Source organism: Elephantulus edwardii, unplaced genomic scaffold, assembly GCF_000299155.1.
Source record: "Elephantulus edwardii isolate Elephantulus edwardi_28Jun2011 unplaced genomic scaffold, EleEdw1.0 scaffold00050, whole genome shotgun sequence".
Classification (NCBI taxonomy): Eukaryota; Metazoa; Chordata; class Mammalia; order Macroscelidea; family Macroscelididae; genus Elephantulus; species Elephantulus edwardii.
Window position 1 is genome coordinate 13,145,647 of NW_006399800.1, and position 23,069 is coordinate 13,168,715.

At 41.7% G+C, this 23,069-nt stretch overlaps 1 protein-coding gene across 1 annotated transcript in view; it reads left to right on the forward strand.

Annotated features, from left to right (window-relative positions):
- Positions 1-8: 8 nt before the first annotated feature.
- The window catches only part of REEP5 (receptor accessory protein 5), a 50,437-nt gene continuing 27,376 nt past the window's right edge, over positions 9-23,069 (forward strand). The window contains exons 1-3 of the mRNA XM_006886685.1: positions 9-174; positions 935-1,028; positions 19,893-20,031. Of these exons, the coding sequence (XP_006886747.1) occupies positions 57-174; positions 935-1,028; positions 19,893-20,031 (351 nt within the window). The 5' untranslated portion in view covers positions 9-56. The remainder of the gene's footprint in view (positions 175-934; positions 1,029-19,892; positions 20,032-23,069) is intronic.

Genomic DNA, 23,069 nt, shown 5'->3' on the forward strand with positions numbered 1-23,069 from the left:
GCGTCCACCCGGCACTAGCAGCAAGCAACCTCTGGCAGCGGCGCCACGGTTTCGCCATGTCTGCGGCCATGAGGCAGAGGTTCGACCGGTTTCTGCACGAAAAGAACTGCATGACCGACCTTCTGGCCAAGCTCGAGGCCAAGACCGGAGTGAACCGGAGCTACATCGCACTTGGTGGGTGCATGGCGTGTTCCGCCCAGGGCCTGCCGCCGCCGCCGCACGAGTTGCTGCAGCTGCTGGGGAGGAAAACGAGGGGAGTAAGGCGACGTGGGTGACGGACGGCGGCGAGCTAGCATTCTTTGGCACCTGACCAGCTGCCCCCAAAGGCCGGTGGGAGACCCCTTCCGGGCGGTGCGGGGTGTGCCCCGCGGGCCGGTGGCGAGCGGGGAGGGCGGCCGCGGGTCCCCGGTGGGGGCGGGGAGCGGGAGCTGGCCGGCGCTGACGTGTCTGTCCCCGGCCAGGCGCCGCGTCCCAGCGGCAGTGCGCGGGTTGGTCATGGAGGGACCGTGGCCTCGCTACCCCCTCCGTGGAGCTCGGCGCGGAGAAGGAGCGGAGATGGGTGCGGGCACTCGCGGGACTTGGAGCCTCTTCCGGGCCCTCCGCGGAGCGGGGCGTCCTGGTCCGGTGCACCCGCAGGCTGCTCCAGCCTTCCCGGACCCTCCTTGGCGCCCCGCGACCCCACCTGGTGCGCGGAAGCGGCTGGTGCGGGAGGAGAGGAGGAAGGAAAGAAGGGCGCAAGGTGTGGGTGGCCCGGTTTACCTGGATCCCGCGCGACATCCCTCGGAGACACGGACCCCACCCCTTGTGCGGTTTGCCTGTCTTGCTCAATCAATCGAGGCTGGAAGAAGAAACGACTAGAATCGGCCCAGCCTGGCGGTGTGGGCAGGGGCTGAGTGTTTTCTGCTACCCTGCCCATTTCTCCTCCTGTCCCCAGGTGTCATCGGGCTGGTGGCCTTGTACTTGGTGTTTGGTTATGGAGCCTCCCTCCTTTGCAACCTGATCGGATTTGGCTACCCTGCATACATCTCGTAAGTGGCGCACTCGGCAAACAAATTCAGTCTCCCTTTGACTCCACTTCCCCGAGCCTTCCCTGCACTGCATATCCCCCTTTCCCGGGGAGGGAGGTAAAAATCCCAGAGGGTAAGGACTTAACTGCTTTATGGTTACACATTTTGGTGATCTCAGATCTCTTGATAGCTAGATGTGTTTTCCATCAGGTTATGTTGCTGGGTGTGTACCTTTCAGTAGATGCGCAAATAGGGAAAGTGTTACAACTCAAGTCTCCTGCCTCTTTACTGCAGATTCATTCTCCCTGGTAATTATTTTAACGAGTTTTTAACTGTATGTTTATGTACATAAACAGTAACATCCCTTCAATTAGGGCTTGCTTAAGGCAGAATTTGGAGAGCCTTGGTAGTGTTAGGAACCTTGCTGGTGTAGTAATTTACTGGATTGCAGATCTCAAGTTTTGGGTTTCTATGTGTTCTGGGCTCTGCAGGGAGAAAATGGTCAGTCTCTTGTAAAGATTTACAGCTGGGAAACTGGATGGAAGGTGGCTGTAAGTTGGAACTGACTCTACTGTGTTACTCGGCAGGCTTTTAGTAGCAACTTCAGAAATTCTAGCTCCCAAAACCAAGCCAGACCCCTTGCTGCCTAGTTGGTCCTGACTCTTAATGAGCTTATAGGATGGAGTAGAGCATTTTTCTGCTCCATAGTAGATGGTGCATTCAAATTGCTAAATAGGTTAGCTGCTGAACACTGCTGAGTTATCAAATTGGAGATCCTTAGTCTTCAAGTTGAAAAGAGCTTTTACTCTCTCCAGCATTACCAAATTTTATCAGTATACCAAAGGATCCCAAGAGCAGACCAAGAAAAAAATGGGTTTGGCACATGAGTAGCAGCTTTCCATATGGCATTTATTAATGCAGCAGGCTGCCAACCAAAAGGCTGGCCACTTGAATTCACCAGCTGCTCTGAGGGAGGACTGAGCAATCGCCTCATGTACAGATTTACGGCCTTTGGAACCCAGTGGAGGGTTGCTGTGAGTCAGCTGACCTGAAGACAGTGTGTTTGGTTTCATAGACAACTTTGATTCAGAATGCCTTATTATATGAAACATGATATAATAACAGAATAATAACCTGCCTAGTATATTCTTTATTGTTTTGTGTGAGTTTTCCTTTTAGGGGGAATTCTTTAAAGAAAAAGAATGTGACATTTTATGGGTTTATGCATGTTTTAGATGTTATTGATTACATTTGTAACAGATCTTGGATGACAGTTGACTAATCGACAGACTGCTCAGATTATATTGAACTGGAAGAAGTGTAAATTTGAAAAAAATCTTGAAAAGCATTAAAAACTTTATCTCATTGGTGGGAAAATTGGCATTTGGTATTTAATCTTATAAAACACAACTCTGTATAATTCGATGATCTGTGTGGGTTTTTAGAAATGTCATAAACTTTCTAAGTGGGATGTGTAGATCTGTGTAAATGTGGAAGTAAAAGATGTGGAAAGAACTAAGATAATCTTTTCCTTGTACTGAACTGTGGTGGTATAGTCTGTAGTGAACTGCACTGCTAACTCAAAGGCTATGTATATTTCCAGTGGTTCAGATCTACCAAGTAGCACCACGGGGAGAAGATGGGCAGTCTCCCTCTCCTCTCTTCAGTTTACAACCTCAGAAACTCAAGGACAGTCACTGTGGGTCAAAACTGACTACTGAGCAGTGAGAGTCTTGACCTGAAATGGATTCATTCTCACAGTGGTTATTTCTAGTTATATTTTATAATGACGTCAAACAAGCCAGTTTTAGTGTATGGTTATAGTCATTCTTCCATTTATTTTCTGCATAATCAGTTGAAAGTTTTGTGTTCTTTTGTTTGTTGTTCTGTGCCATTGAGTCAGCTTTTAACATATAGAAGCCCTATTGGATGGAATAAAGTGCCACTTAGAGTTTCGAGGCTCTTAATTTTTATGGAAGTAGTTTACCAGGTTTTATCTTCCACAGAGCAGGTGGTGACTTTTAACCTACAATCTTTTGGTTAACAGCCAAGGACTTAACCATTGTACTACCAGATCTCCCTCTTGTTCATAAGCTAAATATTCCTAGTGCTTGAAATTCTGTGATGTGGTAGAGATGGTCATATTTCTAAATAGAGTGGGTTTTAGTTATGGTAGAAGTATTCCATCCACCTAGAAAAGAACTTCTTTGTGTGGCACATAAATGTGTTTGTCTATATATATTATCCCTCTTTTCTTTGACTATTCTAAGGCAAAATAACATAGTAACCTTAATAGAAAAATGCAGAAACTAGTACTGTAATGAGAATGTTTTGATATCTGGTTATTCATGGAGTCTTCCTGGTATTAGAACCAGCTTTTTCATCTTTAAATACAAGATTCTATGAGCATGAATTGGAATCATCCTAATAGTACACATAATGACTATAAAAAGAGAGGAGTAAAGGGAGCTCTGGTGGCCTAGTGGCAAGAAGCTACACTGCAATCCCAGAGGTACATGGTTCGAATCCGCCAGATGCTGTGCTGGAAAAGGAGGGACAATCTCCTCCTGTACCAGTCAGATCCGATTTGACGGTACACACAAAAAATAATATAATAAAAATTTTAAAAAAAGAGAGAGGAGTAGGGACCTAACTGGCTTAAAGGAGCTGGGCAACTAACAACAAAAGCAACAAATAAAGGAATTAAGTGAACAAAGAAGTAGATAAAGAAATTAAGTGCAGATTTATCTTTCTGGATACTTAAGATATTTGTTCTTGCTATTCTGTAGAACTTCAAGATGACGTTTTTAAGAAAATAAAAATATTGACCGGGTATTACACCTAGGGAGTCTATGTAATTGGTCTAAGGTATGGCCTGTGTTTAAGGGTATTTAAAGACTCTTCAGTTTTTTTACAGTTTTAAAAGGTTCTAACATGCAGCCAGTATTGAGAACCACTGGTGTAGAGAGTGGCAGTAGTATTCTGGGCTGCTTGTCTTTGAAGATTGGGCAAGAAGAGGAGGAACATGGCTTGCTGTCCTGGGAATAGTACAGAGACCTACTTGGCCTTGCTTTATGCAGGAGGTTCAAGGAGAAATGGGATTGTGTAAATAATAATGGGCCTCAAGTTAGAGAACATTTAGGTAATCCATGTTAGGTTAGTCTAATTCAGCCCATTCATGATTATGTAATTATCCAAAAGGAAGTCCTTAAGAATGATGACATTAACAGTACCTATGTCAGTGTTGCTTGAAGTATGGTCTACAGTCACCTTCACCTTAACTGGTTTCCTTGCTTCTTGTAGTTCTCCCTGTGGTGTAGTGGAGAGTTGCTTTACAAAAATATGTATTTGTTTATTCAGCAAAATCAAGTGCCACCCATGTGCTGGGCCCTGTATTAGTCACTTTAGATACTAAAGAGATGTGCTGTCCTCTCAGTGAATTATCTACCAAGGTACACAGGGCAATAAATAATGACAAAGAGTGATAATGAAATAAACAGGAAACTGTAGCAGAGAGTAATGGGAAAGGACTTCTTTAGATGTTTTATCTGAGATACCATTTGAATTAAGACCTGAGGCATGAGAAGAGGTCAGCCAAGAGCAGGGTCAGGCAGAGGGAGTAGAGGCATTAGGAGACAGTTTAGCCTCCTGGAGAAACAGGTAACAGTGGTAGCTCTGAGTCAGGAGAGTGATGAAGGAGGCACTTGAGAAGTACAGATACCGTCAGGCAGAACTGGTGGCCAGTGAACTAACGTGTGCATTTTATTCTAGATTCTTATAAGGAGTTTCCTTTTTTTCCCTTCAGGTGCCTTTGACATATTTAAAATTGAGAGTGACATGATATGATTTACAAATTAACCTGAGGGAGATGAGTTGACATGACTACCAAGCTGTTGCTAAATCTGTCTCTTCTCACTAGCTTTTGTGCTTGTTATTTCTTCTCCTTGAAACATCATAAGAAGGGACACGTATATTGAATGACGTTGTTAGTATTGAGCCTAATGATCATGTTATTATTAGGTGACTCTTAAAGACCCTGTGAACAACAAATCTAAACCCTGTCTTTCCCATGCCATCCTCACACTTCCTGACATATTAGAACCCATTACAGCAGTCACTGTGTCAACCTTACCTGGTCATGGTCTTCTCCTTTGCCAACCCTCTATGCTTGCAAGCATTATGTCCCTCTCCAAAGAATAGCCCCTCCTGGCAACATTCCCAAAGTATATGATGCAAAGCCTCATCATCTTTGCCTCCAAAGAGCACTTTGACTGCACCCTCTCCAAGACATGCTTGTTTGTTCTTTTGGTAGTCCATGAGATGTTCACGTTTCTCCAACACCACAGCTTAGAGGTTTCAATTCTTCTGTCATCCCTACTTGTTGTCCAGCTCTCAGTTGCATAGCAAGTGATCAGAAAGACCGTGGTCTGAGTCAGACACACCTTAGGCCTCAAACTGACATCATTACTCCTAAATAATTTGGAGAGTAATAGCCTGAATTATAGCTTTTTTACTTCCCTTATATGGTTCTGTGTGGTCTGTGAGATAGGACAAAGTATTTCAGACTCTATAGACTGTGAGGTTAGCTCAGGATAGGGTAAGGTTCAGAGACATTATTCATAGAGTCACTAGGGGTTGTAGTTGACCCGATGGCTTCTCAATAATTTGGAAAGTAGTGATCATAAAATAAATAATAAAAGAAATTTAGAGTAGTTCATTTTGCTTTGTAATCTTTCTTATGATTCACCAGCTTGGGAAATCAGTGGGTGTGACTCAGAAGCACCTGGCCCTCTGTGAGACTGACTGCAGGTTGGAGAATGTAGACAGTGGGAGGCCTGGCCAGTGCTGACGGAGTGTCAATTAGTGCCTTATAATGCTCCTCCCTTCCTGCTCTTTACTCTAATTTTCTATCAATGTAATTTACCTTTGATCTCTTTGAGAGCAAGGACTTTTAATCCCTGACTTCTCATGAAACTAGACAGTATTTTATACATGATGAGAGGTTCACTAAATCTCTAGGTTTAGGGTTTGGGTTCTACAGGATGCTGAGAATATATGGAAGTTCAAAGAAACAACTTTCCCACTGAGCCAAAACTTGCTCGTAGCTGACCCTCTGTTGATTTCTTTCTCCTGCAGAGCAACTGATGGATTCAGACCACCTGGCTCTGAATTTTTCTACCCTATGTAGACAATTTGGCTCTGGGTTGGCAGTGCAATTCTTTATCCACTAGGCCACCAGAACTCCCTCCTTCAGGGATAACCTATAAGGAAAACTGCACGTACACATTTTTCACAATAATCGCTGAACCCATTGTTTTCAACATGGTGCTGGTGGTGGTATGTGCTGTGGAGTTGACTAAGACCCCTAGTGACTCTAGGAACAGTGTCCCTAAACCGTGCCCTATCGTGAGGGAACCTCACCATCTACTGTGTCTGAAATCCTTTGTGATAACTCACAGACCACACAGAATCATATCAGGAAAGTAAACAAACTATAATCCAGGCTAGTAGCAGAATACAGTCACTGGGTCAGGACAGCTTCTGAAGTGTGCTCGCAGGTACCTCAGCCTTTACCCTCACGGCTTTAGCCCAGTGTTACAAGCTCTCAGTCCTGCCAGTTACGACTTAACACCCTCAGTTATCCAACATATTGGGCAAAGGCTCCTAGTTCTGGTTCTGTGGGGTGGCAGTCGCAAGCTCTGCTCCGTCTCACGTCACGTCTCTGGTTCTTAGCTGTGGCTGCTATGGCTATTGCTCCCATAGGCCCTGGTTTGTCTGGCAAAAGAATCCCTGGCCCCAAAGGGTGTGCTGCATTCACTTCTTTGCTGGTAGTCAGACTTTCCAACTCTGCTGCTTGATCTACTCAATTTAATGGCAAGATTACCCTGTCCCCTTGTGGACAGACTAACATGCCCTATTGGAGTATTTCTGCCCCTTCCTATGGCAAAGTCAAGGACAAGGGAAGCCATTTTGAACACCACAAGGCACTGGAGTAGAAAGGTGACTAGAGAGGTCAGCACCATGTAGCTAATCGATTATTATTAATAAAATAAGCTTATTCATTTTTTTCAGAATTTTTGGCTACCCTATATAGACAATTTGAAATTTTGTTCCAGCTTTCTTGTTGTCAAGAGTTGTTGACAGAATTACCTTAGTCTTCCTTTTTTTCTCTATTATTGATAAGAAAAGGCAGACTTACTAGGTAATAATAGAAATCTCTATCTCCTCTCATGCAGTTTACTACATCTGAAAACCCACTAAAAGGTCAGCTATGGGTTAGTTCTGACTTAACAGCAAACAACAATTCATAACTCATTTGTCCAAAAATCCACCATTTAACCATCCAATTCAGTAGTTTTAGTATATTCACAACTATCCAAAACCATAATCCCTTGCTGTGTGCTTGACTCTGATTCCAAGTGACCAACAGGATAAAACAGTACTAACTCAGGGTTTCCAAGGCTGTAAAACTCTGTGGAATCCACAAACTGCCACATTTTTCTCCCTCAGCTTCCAACCTTTTAAGTAGCAGCCTTTTTCTTAACCACCCCAGTAATAGAGTTTCTGCACAGATGTCACTCATTATCTACTTTCAGAATAGTTTCATCATCCCAAAAAGAAAGCCCACACTAGGCGAGCTCTGGTGGCCTAGTGGCAAGAAGCTGCACTGCAATCCCAGAGGTGAGCAGTTGAATATACCAAGGAGGGACAATCTCCTCCTGTACGAGTCAGATGCAATTTGACAGTATATACACACACACAAAATAATAAAAATTAAATGAAAAAGCCCACACTCATTAGTAGTCACTGTTCGTACTACTCTGTACCACCCACACCCCCAGCCAGCTCCTGGAAACAACTAGTACATATATATATATATGTATGTCAGACAAAGCTTCAGAATCTTTGCTTCCAAGGAGCAGCCTGTTTGTTCTCCTAGCAGTCCTTGATATTCAGTGCTCTTCTATAGCACCACAGCTCAAAGGCATCAGTTCTCCTCCTTTCATCCCTAGTCATTGTCCAGCTTTCTGACACACAGCAAGTACACATCACAGGGTTTGTAGCCTGGATCAGGCACAGCTTAGTCTCCACATTGACATTGTTGCTAAATCTCAGCTGTGAAAACTGGCCTAGATGCTGATTGTGGAACAGACCACCAACTACTCATATGCAGGTTCAAGCTAAAGCTAAAGAAGATTAAATCCATGGAAACCAAAATTTGACCTTGAACCTTATCCCACCTGAATATTAAAACCATCTCTGGAACAGATTTGAGGCCTTAAATACTAATGAGTGAAGACCAGATGAGCTGTGGGAGGATATCGAGAATATTATCCAGGAAGAATGCAGAAGGTCATTACAAAGACAGAGGAGGAAGAAAAGACCAAAATGGATGTCAGAGACACTCTGAATATTGCACTGGAGCGCAGAGAAGCCAAAGCAAAGGGAAGAAATCAAGTTATTAAGGAGCTGAATAGAAGATTTCAAAGGGCAGCACGGAAGTTTCATGTTAGGAGGCAGTAAATTTCAAGAGAATATTGGAATGGAAACCTCTACAAGGTCACATCAGGAAAAAGATGGTTGTGGAGCATACTGAAAACAAAGCACAAAAACCACTTAAAGTGTCTACAAGAGTTGTGATACAGCCAAGCACAAATAAAGCTACTGCACATATTTGAGTTTTGCAGTGACTCTTAAACAGATTTATATCCATATGACAGCGTGACAAAGTCAGCACATTGTGACTGACATTTGCGAACCAACCACTTCTGTTTCACAGCAAGTCATCTGAAGCACTAAGCTTCCTTTAACGACAGTCTAGAGGATGGGCATTTGTGATTCTCAGGTTCATTAGTGAGGGGTGTGTCTGTTTTCTTGTATGTTTGTAATTATCCTATTTTTTTCCCTTTTTTACCCAAGCAATTTGGGGGCAGATTTATTTTCCACTAAAGCTGCTTGTGTTCCCTTTTACATTATCATTTCTCTCTGTAACTGTGTGTTCTTTGTAGAGTGCTTAAGAACAAAGCAGTAGCTGCCTACACTTTTCCTTCTCTGAGAAGTTTGAAGCACAAGCAAATGTTGCCTTCTGGCCAACTGTGCACTTGGATCAACAGTATGGCTGGTATTCTGTAATTCTGCCTTAGGCAACACTGAAATGAAACATTTAACTTTCATCAATTTCTTCCTGGCCTTGTTTTGACTTAGATTTATTATAAATATCGCTGAAAAAAAATGAGGTGATGTGGGAAAATTGCAAAATGTAATATATTGTCCTGTAATTGTAGATTAATTATATACAAGGTTTGGTAAAGTTCCTCCCCTGGTCCCCCTCACCAAGAAAATAAAGTTTTGAGGCCCAACTGAGATGAGTGATGTAAATTATTGCTGTTCAGAATATTACCTTTTAAGAGGCTTTAAAGCAGGTCCAGTTAGAGATCCCCTTCATGATACTCTGCATATTCCTGAGAAACTTTTATGAATTCTTTGTTTATGAGAATCATTTCGAATAAGGCTAAGGTTTCAACTTCATCACCTCCAACATATTAAAAAAGGAGCTCTAGTGACCTAGTGGTACAGAGCTTCTCTGCCAATCCAAAGGCCCGTGGTTCGAATCCACCAGATGCTCCACAGGAGAAAGATGGACAGTCTCTCCCATGTGATTTACTCCCTTTAAAATCCCACAAGGAGGTCTGCTGTGTGTTGGTTCTGACTCTGACTCAGTGGTATATAACAACAACATATTAGATATAGCAATTTGAAGTGTTTAGTGGCTGCCATTAGCAATTCATTTTTAAGAACAATGAAGTAATATAGCAAAACATTTAAACATTGCTTTTCATGATATTGAAATATAAGCAGGGCTGTGGAAGCTGACCCCATGTTCACGCCATCACTCACTGACACCTGGGAGTAGAGCTTATCAGGCCCTCTCAGTCATGTGGTCACTATATATATCCTGCAGCTCCTTCCAGTTGGGCCAGGTGATCTAGTTCATGGTACTCTGTTTGGGTTCATTTACATGCCAGAAGCAACTCTAGATTGCCGTTTGTATCTTGACGCGTTCCCCTTCTTTACCTGGGAAAGGTCAGTTTAGGTTATTCCTGTCTAGGTTTTAAGGGTGCTTGAACTTAAGTTAAACTTCATTAAATCATACTTAGCAGATGTTTTTACAGAAACATCCATTTTACTGACAGAGTTGTCTCAGTGGTATTTACATCTATTGTTATCTCTTCATGCATTAATTTAAGTATTAAATAAGAAACCTGGTAGTATAGTTGATCAAGTGCTGGGCTGGTAAGTGAAAGATTGTAGTTTGAATCTGTCAGCTATACTATGGGAGAAAGATTGACAGTCTGTTTCTATAAAGATTTACAACCTAACGGCTGTAATGTAATGAACTCGGTTCTACTGGATCACTGTGAATCCGAACTGACTAGACAATAGTAGACATTTTGTGGTTTTAGCTATTAAATAATTTTATGCATTCAGTTTTGAGTTGTAAAATGTTAGTGGCAAGGGGTCTTAGAGATCTAGTGACTCAGAGTGTGCTTTTTACAGATTTGGAACGAAGGCCACAAGCTGAAGTTAGCTGACTACTTACATGTCTTTGGGGACAGAGCCAACCATACATACATTCCGGCCAGCCTTTGGACCATCAGTTTAACTCTTGCTTTATACTTGTTACTGAATCTTCCATTTTGCATAGGAGAACAAAATAGTGGACAGTTGGTCATTTATTTTTCTCACTAACATTGCCATTGAGTCAGAACCCTCCAGTGGGTTTTCAGGATTTAAGAAAAACAACAGGTACCTCTGCTGTAAATCCCATGGGAGGGGATTGCCCAAGGAATCGCTGGTGGGTTTAAACCACTAGAGAAGTGCAGCTTTGGGGTTAGCAATGCAACCCCTCTGGGGGTGGGGGAAGGGAATCTGTTAGCATTGTTTCCTGTTGTCACAGGACCCCTTAAGATCAAGTGGAAAGGACCAGGACATTGCTTACACCACCAGATTGATTATTTTTAGGTGCCTTTGAGTCAGCTATGACTCATGAAAAATTTGAATCTTTCCCTAGCTTGCACTATCTTCTTAATTGATTTAATTACTAGGATTAAGCACCAGGAGATATGACCACTAAATGAAAAAAACTGATACTAAGGAACTGAATAACTTTCTTCAGGCCAGTTACCTAGTAAGTGGTGGAGAAAGCATGCAAAGCTGTGTGCTAAGGATGGTTAAACAGTGCAAACTCTGATGAACATTGAGAAGACATGTAGGGAAAGACCTGACTATTCTGTAGCTCAGTATAATTTAGTAACTTTTAAAATAGTTTGTGTTGGCTTGCTTAAATGGAAAATTCAGATGAGTCACTTTTATGTGGTAGGCTGTATGGCTCTCTTTATTTCTGTCTGTAGTGTATGTGTGTGTTTTGAAATTCTTCTGTTACTCTTAAGATGCAAAAAACTGGTCATTGTTAAAGAGCTTATTTGTAAGGAAATCATTAGCTGTTTCCTCAAGAGAGAAATTAAATGAAGGTATCTAATGTTCACTTTAGTGTTTGTTTTTTAACAAAGCCCTAAAGAGAAAACTAAACAGAGTCTCATGGGAAGAAATAGTTAACAGAAAATCTGGTGCCTGTTGTTTTCTCTAAATTAAAAAGTTTTTAATGCACACCCAAAAACTTCTCCAACAGGGTAAAAAGGGAAGCCACCCACTGGGGAAAAGTATTTGGTAATGACATATCAGATAAGGGACTTATATCCAGAATTTATAAAATACTTGAGCACCACAACAAGATAAAGGTAAACAATCCAATAGAAAAATGGGCACAGGATATGAACAGACACTTGGCTGAAGATGACATTCAGATGGCTAACAAGCACATGAAGAAATGTTCAAAATCGCTAGCTCTAAGAGAGATGCAAATTAAAACAGCTATTAGATATCATCTCACCCAGTCAGAATATCAAAATTTAACAGAACAGCAAGCAACAAATGCTGGCGAGGTTGTGGAGAAACTGGAAGCCTTATTCACTGTTGGTGGAAGTGTAAAATGGTGCAACCACTGTGGAAGGTGGTGTGGCGCTTTCTCAAAAAGTTGCAAATAGAGATACCATTTGACCCAGCAGTTCCACTACTGGGAATATACCCCAGAGACCATAACTGACATCCAAGCAGATATATGCACATCCATGTTTATTGTGGCTTTGTTCACAATAGCAAGGAGTTGGAAACAACCTAAGTGCCCATCAACAAACAAATGGATAGAGAAGCTGTGGTATATTCACACAATGGAATACTATGCTGCATTGTAAAACAAGGAACTCATGGAATATTATTCAAAATGGGTGACCCTGGAGGATATTATGCCGAGTGAAACATCTCAGTCACAAAAGAACAAATACTGCATGGTGCCACTGTTGTAAAACAGGAATGACCTCGGGGGTAGGGCGGGACTGAGAAAGATGGGTTCAATAATGTATACTGCATTGAAACAGATGAGGGAGAAAATTGTTTAAAAAGGATATGTGATTAGGTATTTTTGTCATGACAGGAGTTTAGAGCCAAGGCTACATGGTGGAGTGGACCTGGGGGAGGATTTGTAAAACAATGAAAGAATTTGTCTTTTACTTTTCCAAGAGAGTAGTGTACTAGGAGGGAGGGCTGGGAGGGGAGAAGAGTGCAACAATGAATGAATGGAAATCCAAAGTCTCCGTAAATTTTTACTGAAATGAATAATAAATTTAAATAAAAAAGTTTAAAAAAAGGTTCCTTTGTTATCAATATAGTATATACTCATTGCAAATACTTTATAAAAGCAAAATTCTGTTAGCCCAATACCTGGATTCACTTTATAGACACTGGTTGGTCTGTAAATGCACACAAACAAACATACTTCTGCCTTAAGAAAAGAATCACACACAGAATTGGTAACCTGCTACTTTATACACAAGTGCTGTAGACAGCTTTCGCTGTTCATGACCTATATGAAGCCTTCAGAGCATTTCATGGTATGGATATGCCAAAGTTTTAAGCAATCCATTCCTGCCCTTTTAAAAAATTTAAACACACCTCTATGATTTTTTAATTTACAAGGTACACTGACAGCCTTCTTTCTACTTTGGGCCTTGCTTTCTTTGTCTAAAAAGATATCTTTGATTTATTCTATTTGAGACATCTTGCAGGTAGGTGTTTTATGATTCCTAAGTCTGCTCATTGACTTTTTAGAACTGGTAGCTGTTTCTGTAGTATTGCAGGCGTCTTCTCAGCCTATCTGGGCCTGCTGCTCATCCCCCCCCCCCCCCCCGGGCTTCTTTTTTGACATCTGCTGGCTTCTTGGTATCAGTCTAGCCCTAGAACATGGTAGGTTACTCTGGAGAGAGATCAAAAAGCTATAGCATTAATTCTTGGTCTATCTGTCTGGAGTAAAGAAGAGAAAAGAAAAGCAAAGATGTACAGAAATAATCACGTCAGAGGACTGATGGGCCATGGCTACTTCAACGTCTATAACCCTGAGTCCAGAATTAGAAGGTGCCCACCTACAACTGCTGACCACCCTAAAAGAAATTATAGTAGAAGATCCTGGATTGAGTGGGAAATGTAGAACAGAACTCAAAAAGCACAAAAAGTCAGACTTCCTTGTGTAATAGAGACTGGTGGGACCAGATTGTGACTCTTAGTCACTCTTCAAACTTGGAACAAAACTCACCACAATAAATAGTTCAGCATTCAGCAAAAGAATAGACAGGCCTAAGTAGTCAGTATGGCCATCTTTAGAGGCCAGCATGGTGAAATTTCATCACGCATATGTTAGGTATGCTGTCAGGAGGAGACACATCACATCATGCCGGGAAAGGTAGAGGGTTGTTCGTAGGGTGCTGTGAGTCATAGTTGTGGTCAGCCCAATGGTGCCTAACAGCAACACAACATAAAATGACTGTTAGCTCCAGAGAGGCACTCAGGTCTTATAATAGCAACCATATAAGATCAAAAGAGCAGCATTGCACAAGGATAAAGCCCTGTAGGCAGGAAGAAGTGAGATAGAAGGGTTAATAGAAATGGAATAAACAGGAAGAAGTGAGAAAAGTACGATTACATTGTGGGTATTACTATGAGTATAAAACAAAACGTGTATGAAATAGTAGAATGGAAAACAAATTTGGTAAACTTTCTCTCAGATCACAATTTTTTAAAAAGCCATAGCATTAGACCTAGAGAGTCAGGCTCTGAGACTACGAGTCTGTGCAGAGCACAGTGAAAGAGCATGGTATCTGTTTTTTTGTGAAGGTATTTCTCCGGGAATGTGAAGCCATTGCAGTATCTGCAGTGCCAGTTACCTAAGTCACTTGAGGCTTGAGCTGACACTAAGAGGAGGAGCCCTTAAAATCATGGCTCAGGTCTGACTAGTCTAAACCATCAACAGTTGCTCTTGGAATAATTCCAGGAGTACTTCTTGGGTTTAGTTAGGGAGTAAAAGGATTTGGGGAAAGTTAATATTCCATGCATACAAATTAAGGGTGGTTAGATGCAATTCTTAAACTCTTAGTGAGCAGCTTTGTAAGAGATGTTTTTAGCTCAAATTATAGTACAAGTTTGGAAATGTTCAGATGAGAGTTCTAGGTCATAAGAGATGGTTTATCCTGATGGTGGCCGAGATGCTCTATTTGCCTTCCATGTACAACTTTTTTCTTGTTCTCTCCTTGAAGGGAAGAGAGCCTATCCCTCTGGCCACAGCTGATTGGACCCAAAATAGCCTATTTGAGTTTTCTGTCTTAGAAAGGGAGGGAGGCTGATGTTAAGACTGCAACTCTGAGCTGGTGATTCTCCAAGTTGGCTGAGTCACTAGATCTGAAGGACTTAGGCATGTATGTTTCTAACAAGTTCATTGAGTGGATTTGCTTGCCTAAGTTTGGGAACCATAAGAGTAGGGCACCAACTCACAGAATGATTTCTGTTCATTTTTAATGATTTATTCTACCACCACCCATGTAAGTAAAGTGGATCATCCTCTGAGGATCTGGACATTCAGTCACCTTTGGTCCACAAAGCTAAAACCTTAAGTGAAATATAGTTACATAGCCTCTTTATGTATAAACTTTATGTATGTAGCTAAACCATGCAGTACCAAATAAAGAAGAAAAAGGTTTAAGTATAAAGTGTGCACTGTGTTGATTCTTTGGTTAACATGTTTGCTTATATTTTTCCTTTGAACTGACATTATAATTTTTCAGATCCATCACTGTGTATAGACTGGTGTTGTCAGAGCCTGGCTACCTAGGTCCAGAGCTCCATACTGTACTATAGGGTTATATCTTATCATTTCTTATGCTGAACAACAAATTCAAGCCCTGAGCTTCAATACTTCAGGATGCTTTGGGCAGAATATGAAATGATCCAGAGAGTATTTAAAGGAGATGGAAAGAGTACACAGGGTCATTGTACCAAAAGGAATTGGCTGATACAGAAGAATTTCATGAAACAACATATGAGCAAAAACCTATGGTGATGAAGGAAGAAGCTCAAACTTCTCTGAAACAATTGGTAAAAAACAAGGCTCCAGGAATTGACAGTATACCAATTGATGTAGTTCAACAAACAGATGCTGCTCTACATGTGCTCATCAAGTTGTGCTAAGAAATCTGGAGAACAGCCAGCCGGCCAACTGACTGGAAGAGATCTATTTTTTTTTCCCCATTCCAAAGAAAGGTGACCCAACAGAGTATGGAAACTATAGAACAGTATCATTAATATCAGATGCAAGCAAGATTCTGCTGAAGATTATCCAAAAACGACTGGAACAGCACATCAGCAGAGAACTTCTCAAAGTACAGGCTGGGTTTAGAAGAGGCTGTGGTACTAAGGATATTGTAGCTAATGTTAGATGGATCTTGGTTGAAAACAAGGAATACCAGAGGAGTGCCTATCTGTGTTTCATTGACTGTGCAAAGGCATTTGACTTTGTAGACCATAACAAACTGTAGCTAACTCTGAGAAGAATGGGAATCCAGAACACTTGATCATGCTAATGCAAAACCTATACTTGGACCAGGAGGCAGTTGTCCAGAAGGAACACTGCACATGATTCAAAATTGGGGAGGGTACACACCAGGGATGTGTCTTATCTCCATACCTTTTCAGTCTATATGCAGAACAGATTAACTGGGAGGCTGGACTCTATGAGGAGAAATGTGACATCAGGATTTGAGGAAGACTATCAACAGCCTGCATTAGGCAGATGACACAGTGCTGCTTGCTGAAACTAAGGAGAACCTGAAGTGCTTGCTGCAGAAGGTAAAGGACTGCAGCCTTCAATATGTTTTGAAGCTCAGTATCAAGCAAACAAAGATTCTCACCACTGGGCTGATTGGCAGCATCGTGATGAGTGATGAAGAGATTGAGACTGTAAAAAGCTTTAGTTTGCTTAGCCACACAATCAACATTCTTGGCACCATCAGCCTGAAAATTAAAAGACATTATTGTGCTGGGATAGTCTGCTGTCAGAGACCTCTCCAGAGTACTGAAGAGCAGTGATATCAGTCTGGAGACTAAGGTGCGCCTGATACAGGCCATGGTCTTTGCAGTCACTTGCTATGCATCAGAAAGCTGGATAATGACTAGGGAAAACATAAGGAAAATTGATGCCTTTGAGTTGTGGTATTGGAGAAGAGTATTGACTATACTGTGGACTACTAAGGGAACGAACAGGTTCGTCCTGGAGAGGGTCAAACCAGGCTACTTCTTGGAGGCAAGGATTCTGAAGCTTTGTCTGACATACTTCGGACATGTTGCAAGGAGGGATTAGTCCTTGGAGAGGGACGTCATGCTTGGGAGGGTGGAGGGAACAGCACAGGAGAGAAAGAGCCTTGATGAGATGGATTGATTCAGTGACTGGGGTGATGGGGGTAGATGTGTCAGAGACTGTAAGATTGGCACAGGATAGAGCAGGGTTTAGGGCTGTTGTACATAGGGTCACAATGAGTCACAGGCAACTCGATGGCACATAACAACAACAACTTTATAATCAGCTCTTAAATTGATATAAAAAGATTCTTGTGTTTTCTCCACCTTTGAAATTCAAAGCAGTATTCATTCACTTCATCATTTCAACCTCTCTTTTTTTATTTCATTAGCAGGAATCTCATTCACCTATAATTTTGCCCACTCTAGCTCTTTTCTTATGGAACATAAACATCCCACATACAGACAATTTTTGTCTTCAGCTCCTTCAGTTAACATGGAGACTTTCTTAGTGAATGACTCAGCATGATTCAGCAGCCTGTTTTGTCTTTGGAAGCCAGTTTTACAGAGTTATTGTTGTTGCTATCACGTTGATTCTAGGCATTTTTAGTGGTTAAACTGTTATCTGGGTTTTTTATGTTGTTGTTATGTACTGTTGAGTCAAAACTGACGCATAGCTGACCCTTCAGTGGGTTTTCAGAGGCAGTAAATCACACAGGATGAGATTATCTATCCTCCTACCACAGAGTATCTGGTAGATTCAAACCATGTACATTTGGAATTGCAGCACAGCTTCTTGTTACTAGGACAGCACAGGAGAGGAAGACCCTGCATGAAATGAATTGATAGTAACTGGGGCAATGTGTACAAGTCAATGAGACTGGCTCGGCACAGGACAGGCTTCACAGCTGTTGTACATGGAATCGCCATGAGTCGCAGGAGACTTGATGGCACAGAAAAATAACAGCTATCATCTAGAGAAATTAGATTGAATTTTGTTCCTGTTTACTGCTTCAGTCCAGTTCTGTGATGATAAGGATCCAGGTGAATGTTAGAATAAAATAAATTGTGGAGTTTACATTTAGAAGGAGGAAGTTCCCAGGACTGGAATAAATTTCAGTGATTCAGAAGTAGAAGAATATTTTACATTTACTCTCTGCCTAATTGCAGAGTGAATTTTGTTTGACCAGCATTTATTATTGAGAAAGCTGTGTTATTAACTGTTGAGGAGAGGGAAGACGACAGCCTGGGGACCATGTAATGACAGCTGTACTAAATGGACACAGTGATGTTTCTTTCAACTCTTTGTTGTGGAGTTCTGTAGTGCCTCATCTTTGCTTCAAAAGTTTCTTTATAGGAAACTCCTAGTCATGAGAAAAATCTCCATGATTGAGAAGCAGAGAAAGGTGGTGTTCTTTGCATTTACCAGGTTGGTAACCAAAATCAGTTTGAACCCACCAGCTTTGGGGGTGAGGGCAATGAGCAGTTTCTTCCAGCACAGATTCAGAGCCTTGACATCCTGATGGAGGATTGCTGTAAGGCAGACTCTGCTTGACAGCAGTGGGTTTGGTAGTTGGCTTTAGGCCTTTAGGTCAGTCTAAAAGTCGTTTGGGTTTTTTCCCCTCCTCACGATACACCTCAGTTATTAAAAGTACTCAAGAACCTGGTTACCATGAAAGAATTCCTTCTGACATGTCCCTAGCAAGGCTCCCCTTCAAAGTGTGGATGACTCTAGTTCTCAGCCACCACTAGTGTTTCCTGGGGCTGTTTTCTAGGGTGGGGGCTTTAGCAGAGTGGAAATTTAGAGGCAGTGACACCTGGGACTGGTTTTTATCTGATGACTAGAAGACAGGGAATAAGTACAAGTATGCATTGCTTAACATTTACTGTATGTTCTATGAAATAGGATGTTACATGATTAGGACATTGTGTGAACCTCTTATTAAAACCTGTGGGAACCCACTTCTGGTTGTCTTCATTATTGCTATAGGAGGTTTGGGCAAAAACTGGAGAAGTAGGTGCTTGCAGTGATGACTGCTGAGAGAATGGTGGTGGGAGTGGGTTGAGAGGAACCTGGTGAGCAAGGAGTGAGCATACTCAGCACTGTCCATGGTCCACTTGTCTGGACCCCAGGAACAGCCCCTGGCACCACTGCTTGCTTGATCAGTGGTCAAAATCAATAGCTATTTCCTCTGCTTGCCTGCTTGTGTCCCATGTATTACCAGTGCTGCAAGACTCTCTATTTGGGGTCTTTAAAACCATTGTTGTGAGGGTTTAGGTAATAAATAAGGGAAGCTCCTTTTTCTAAAAACAACATAAAACAGTCTTGAAATGTGGTGTTGGAGAAGAGTCTTGAATATACTATTGGCTGCCAAAAGAATAAATCTTATTTTGAAGGAAATGAAACCAGGTGGTCCTTAGAAGCAAGGACGGTTAAACTCTATCTCAGCATACTTGGAGCACATGTCATCAGGAGAGAGGCCATTCCTTGGAAGAAAATATGGTGCTAGGAAAGGTAGTGAGTCACTGAAAGAGGAAGACTCAACAAGATGGATTGGTGCAGAAACTATGAGTGTGGGCATGGCATAGAGGAGGATGCTGCAGGACAGGACAAGGTTCAGATCTGTTGTTCCAAGGATCACTGTGAGTTGTATTCTATTCAATAGCACCTAACAAAATGGGACCACAGATATATATGTTGGCAGATGTTGTTTTAATGGACATTAAGCAGCACATACCTGCAATTAGTATAGCTCATGCTGTGATGTCTCTCTGTTGCTTTGTATTAATTTTTGTTGTTGTTGCTGCTTTGTATTATTATGTGTACTCTTGCACCTAGTGATACCATGCATACATTTGCCTGAATTGGTATTGCGGGACAGGCTGTAAAGGTATACTCATTGCCATTGAGTTGATTTTTGACTCAGTGCCCCGTAGCACGGAATTGAATTGGCCCATAGAGTTCCCAAGGCTATAAGCAAACTGCCACATCTTAACCCCTACAGAGTGACTGGTGGGTTCAAACTGCTGACTTTTGATTAGGAGTCAGGCACTTAACCACTGCATCACCAGGGCTCCTTTGTATAATGTTTGAAAATGATTCATTGAAATATTGCTAAATTACATACTTTGTTTTGTATTGTGTTTCAGGATTAAAGCCATAGAGAGTCCCAACAAAGATGATGATACACAGTGGCTGACCTACTGGGTAGTGTATGGTGTGTTCAGCATTGCTGAATTTTTCTCGGATCTCTTCCTATCCTGGTTTCCCTTTTACTACATGCTGAAGGTATGACTTCTCTTTATCTGCTATATTTCCTTCCAAATATATGTTTCTTTTTCTCCCCATCAACTAACATAAATTCTAACTCAGGACCTGAATACAGGAATAAGAATAAATATTTGAATATGGCACATAATGGCTGTCAGGAAGGCAGGATTTAACGTGTCCAGCATCCTTTAAACTATGTACTGCCTTGGAAACAGCCAAAGCAGTAGTATGTTCAAGATAATTTTGATAATAATAGTAATAATGTTGTTGTTATATGCCAAAATCTTTGAACCCTGCCATACCCTAAGCCAGTCTCATTGTCTCCAACACACCTACCCTTATTTTCTGTGCCAGTTAATTTCATGCTAGGTCTTCCTTTCTTGGATTGTCCCTCCACCCTTCAATCATGAAGTCTTTCTACATGGACTGGTCCTCCTAACTAAATGCACAAAGGATGTGAGACAGAGCTTCAAAATCCTTGCCTCCAGGGAACAATCTGGTTTTACCCTCTCCAGGACAAACTTACTTGTTCTCTTGGAAGTCCATTTTAAGTTCAGTACTCTTCTTCATTGACTAGGGAGGATAGAAGGAGAATTGACGCCTTTGAGCTGTGGTGCTGGAGAAGAGTATTGAGAGTACCATGGACTGCAAAGAAAACAAACAGATTCATCCTAGAGAGGGTTAAACCAGGCTACTCCTTGGAGGCAAGGATTCTGGGGTTTTGTCTGACATACTTTGGACATGTTGTAAGGAGAGACAGGTTCTTGGAGAGGGACATCATGCTTGGTAGGGTAGAGGGACAGCACAGGAGGGGAAGACCCTCTATGAGGTGGATTGATTGTCTGACATACTTTGGACATGTTGTAAGGAGAGACAGGTTCTTGGAGAGGGACATCATGCTTGGTAGGGTAGAGGGACAGCACAGGAGGGGAAGACCCTCTATGAGGTGGATTGATTGTCTGACATACTTTGGACATGTTGTAAGGAGAGACAGGTTCTTGGAGAGGGACATCATGCTTGGTAGGGTAGAGGGACAGCACAGGAGGGGAAGACCCTCTATGAGGTGGATTGATTCAGTGACTGGGGTGATCGGGATGGGTGTGTCAGAGGCAATGCGATTGGCACAAGAGAGAGAAGGGTTTAGGGCTGTTGTACATAGGGTCTCTATGAGTCGCAAACAACTCGACGGCACATAACAAAAACAACAACTCTTCTTCAGCACAATAACTTATCACTTCTGTCATTCTTATTCACTCTCCAGCTCTCTCATGCCTAGCAAGTAATTGCAAAGACTCTAGTCTGGATCCAGCACACCTTAGTCTCTAAACTGACATCATTGCTCTTTAGCACTCTGGAGAGGTCCCTGACAGCAGCTTTTCTTGTTACTATTTTTATTTTACTTTTTGTAAAATTTTTTAATTGATATTTTAACAAAGGTTTATAGAAAACTTGGATTTTCACTCATTCATTGATGCACATTTCCTCCCTAACCCTTCCAATTTGCCTTTCTCTTTAAAACAATTCTTTCATTGTTGCACAATTTCCTCCCTCCCTACCCATAACCCCCAGTCCATACACCTCTTACTCTGGACTGTTGTCATGCAAATAACACCTAATCATATATTCCTTTTAAGTAGTTCTTTTCCTCATCTGTTTCAGTGCAGTGTTCATTATTTATAATCCTCTTTTCTTAGTTTTCCCCAAACTCCCATGTCAGTCCTGATTTACAGCAGTGGCATTATGCAGTATTTAACCTTTTATGACTGAGACATTTCACTCAGCATAATGTCCTCCAAAGTCACCCATGTTGTATAATATTTTATTAGTTCTTTGTTTTTCAGTGCTGCATAGTATTCCATTGTAGGATTGTACCACAGCTTCTTTTTCTTTTTTGTACCACAGCTTCTTGATCCATTCATTCCTTGATGGGCACTTAGGTTGCTTCCATCTCTTTGTTGTTGTTAACAATGCAGCAGTAAACATAGGTGTGCATATTATCTGTTTGGAAGGCAGTTCTCTCCCTCATCTTTTTCAATAATTTATCCCATCTTTCTCAGTCTTCCCCCAACCCCAGTGTCAGTCCCGTTTTACAACAGTGGCAGCATGCAGTATTTGTCTTTTTGTGACTGAGACATTTCACTCAGCATAATGCCCTCCAGGGTCACCCATCTTGTATAATATTTCATGAGTTCCTGGTTTTTCAGTGCAGCATAGTATTCCATTTATGACTATACCACATATACCATAGTATTCCATTGTGTGAATATACCACATTAGTTTGTTGATGGGCACTTACATAGTTTCCAGCTCTGTGATTGTGAACAAAGCCGTGATAAACATGGGTGTGCATATATCTGCTTGCGGGGCATTTATGGTTTCTTTGGGGTATATTCCCAGTAGTGGAATTGCTGGGTAAAATGATATTCTATTTGCAACGTTTTGAGAAAGTGCCGTATTGCCTTAGTGATTGCACCATTTTACACTCCCACCAACAGTGATAAAGGGTTCCATCCAGTTTCTCCACAACCTCACCAGCATTTGTTGTTTGCTGCTCTGTTGAACTTTGCTCTTGTTACTGGAGTGAGATGATATCTCATAGATGTTTTGATTTGCATCTCTCTTAGAGCTAGGGATTTTGAACATTTCTGCATGTGTTTGTTCGCCATCTGAATGTCTTTGGTGAAGTGTCTCATTTTTCCAACCATGAAGGGTGGTTTTGAATCCTCTGCCTTTGGGTTAGCAGTGCAAGTCCTTGCTCAGAAGGCCACCTTGTCAGGGTGCTATTCTATCCAATGTCTAGAACAGTACTTTAGCAGGGAACTGCCAGCTTTAAGCAGGGCTTAGAAGAGGCTGTGGCATCAGTGATACCATTACTGATGTCAGGTAGATCCTGGCTGAAAGCAGGGAATATCAGAATCTCTATGTTTTATTGACTATGCAAAGGCATATTCATGTGGATCATAACAAAGGATGGCTAACATTGAGAAGAATGGGGATCCCAGAACACTCAATTGTGCTCATGAGAAATCACTAGCTAGATTAAGAAATTGTTGTTC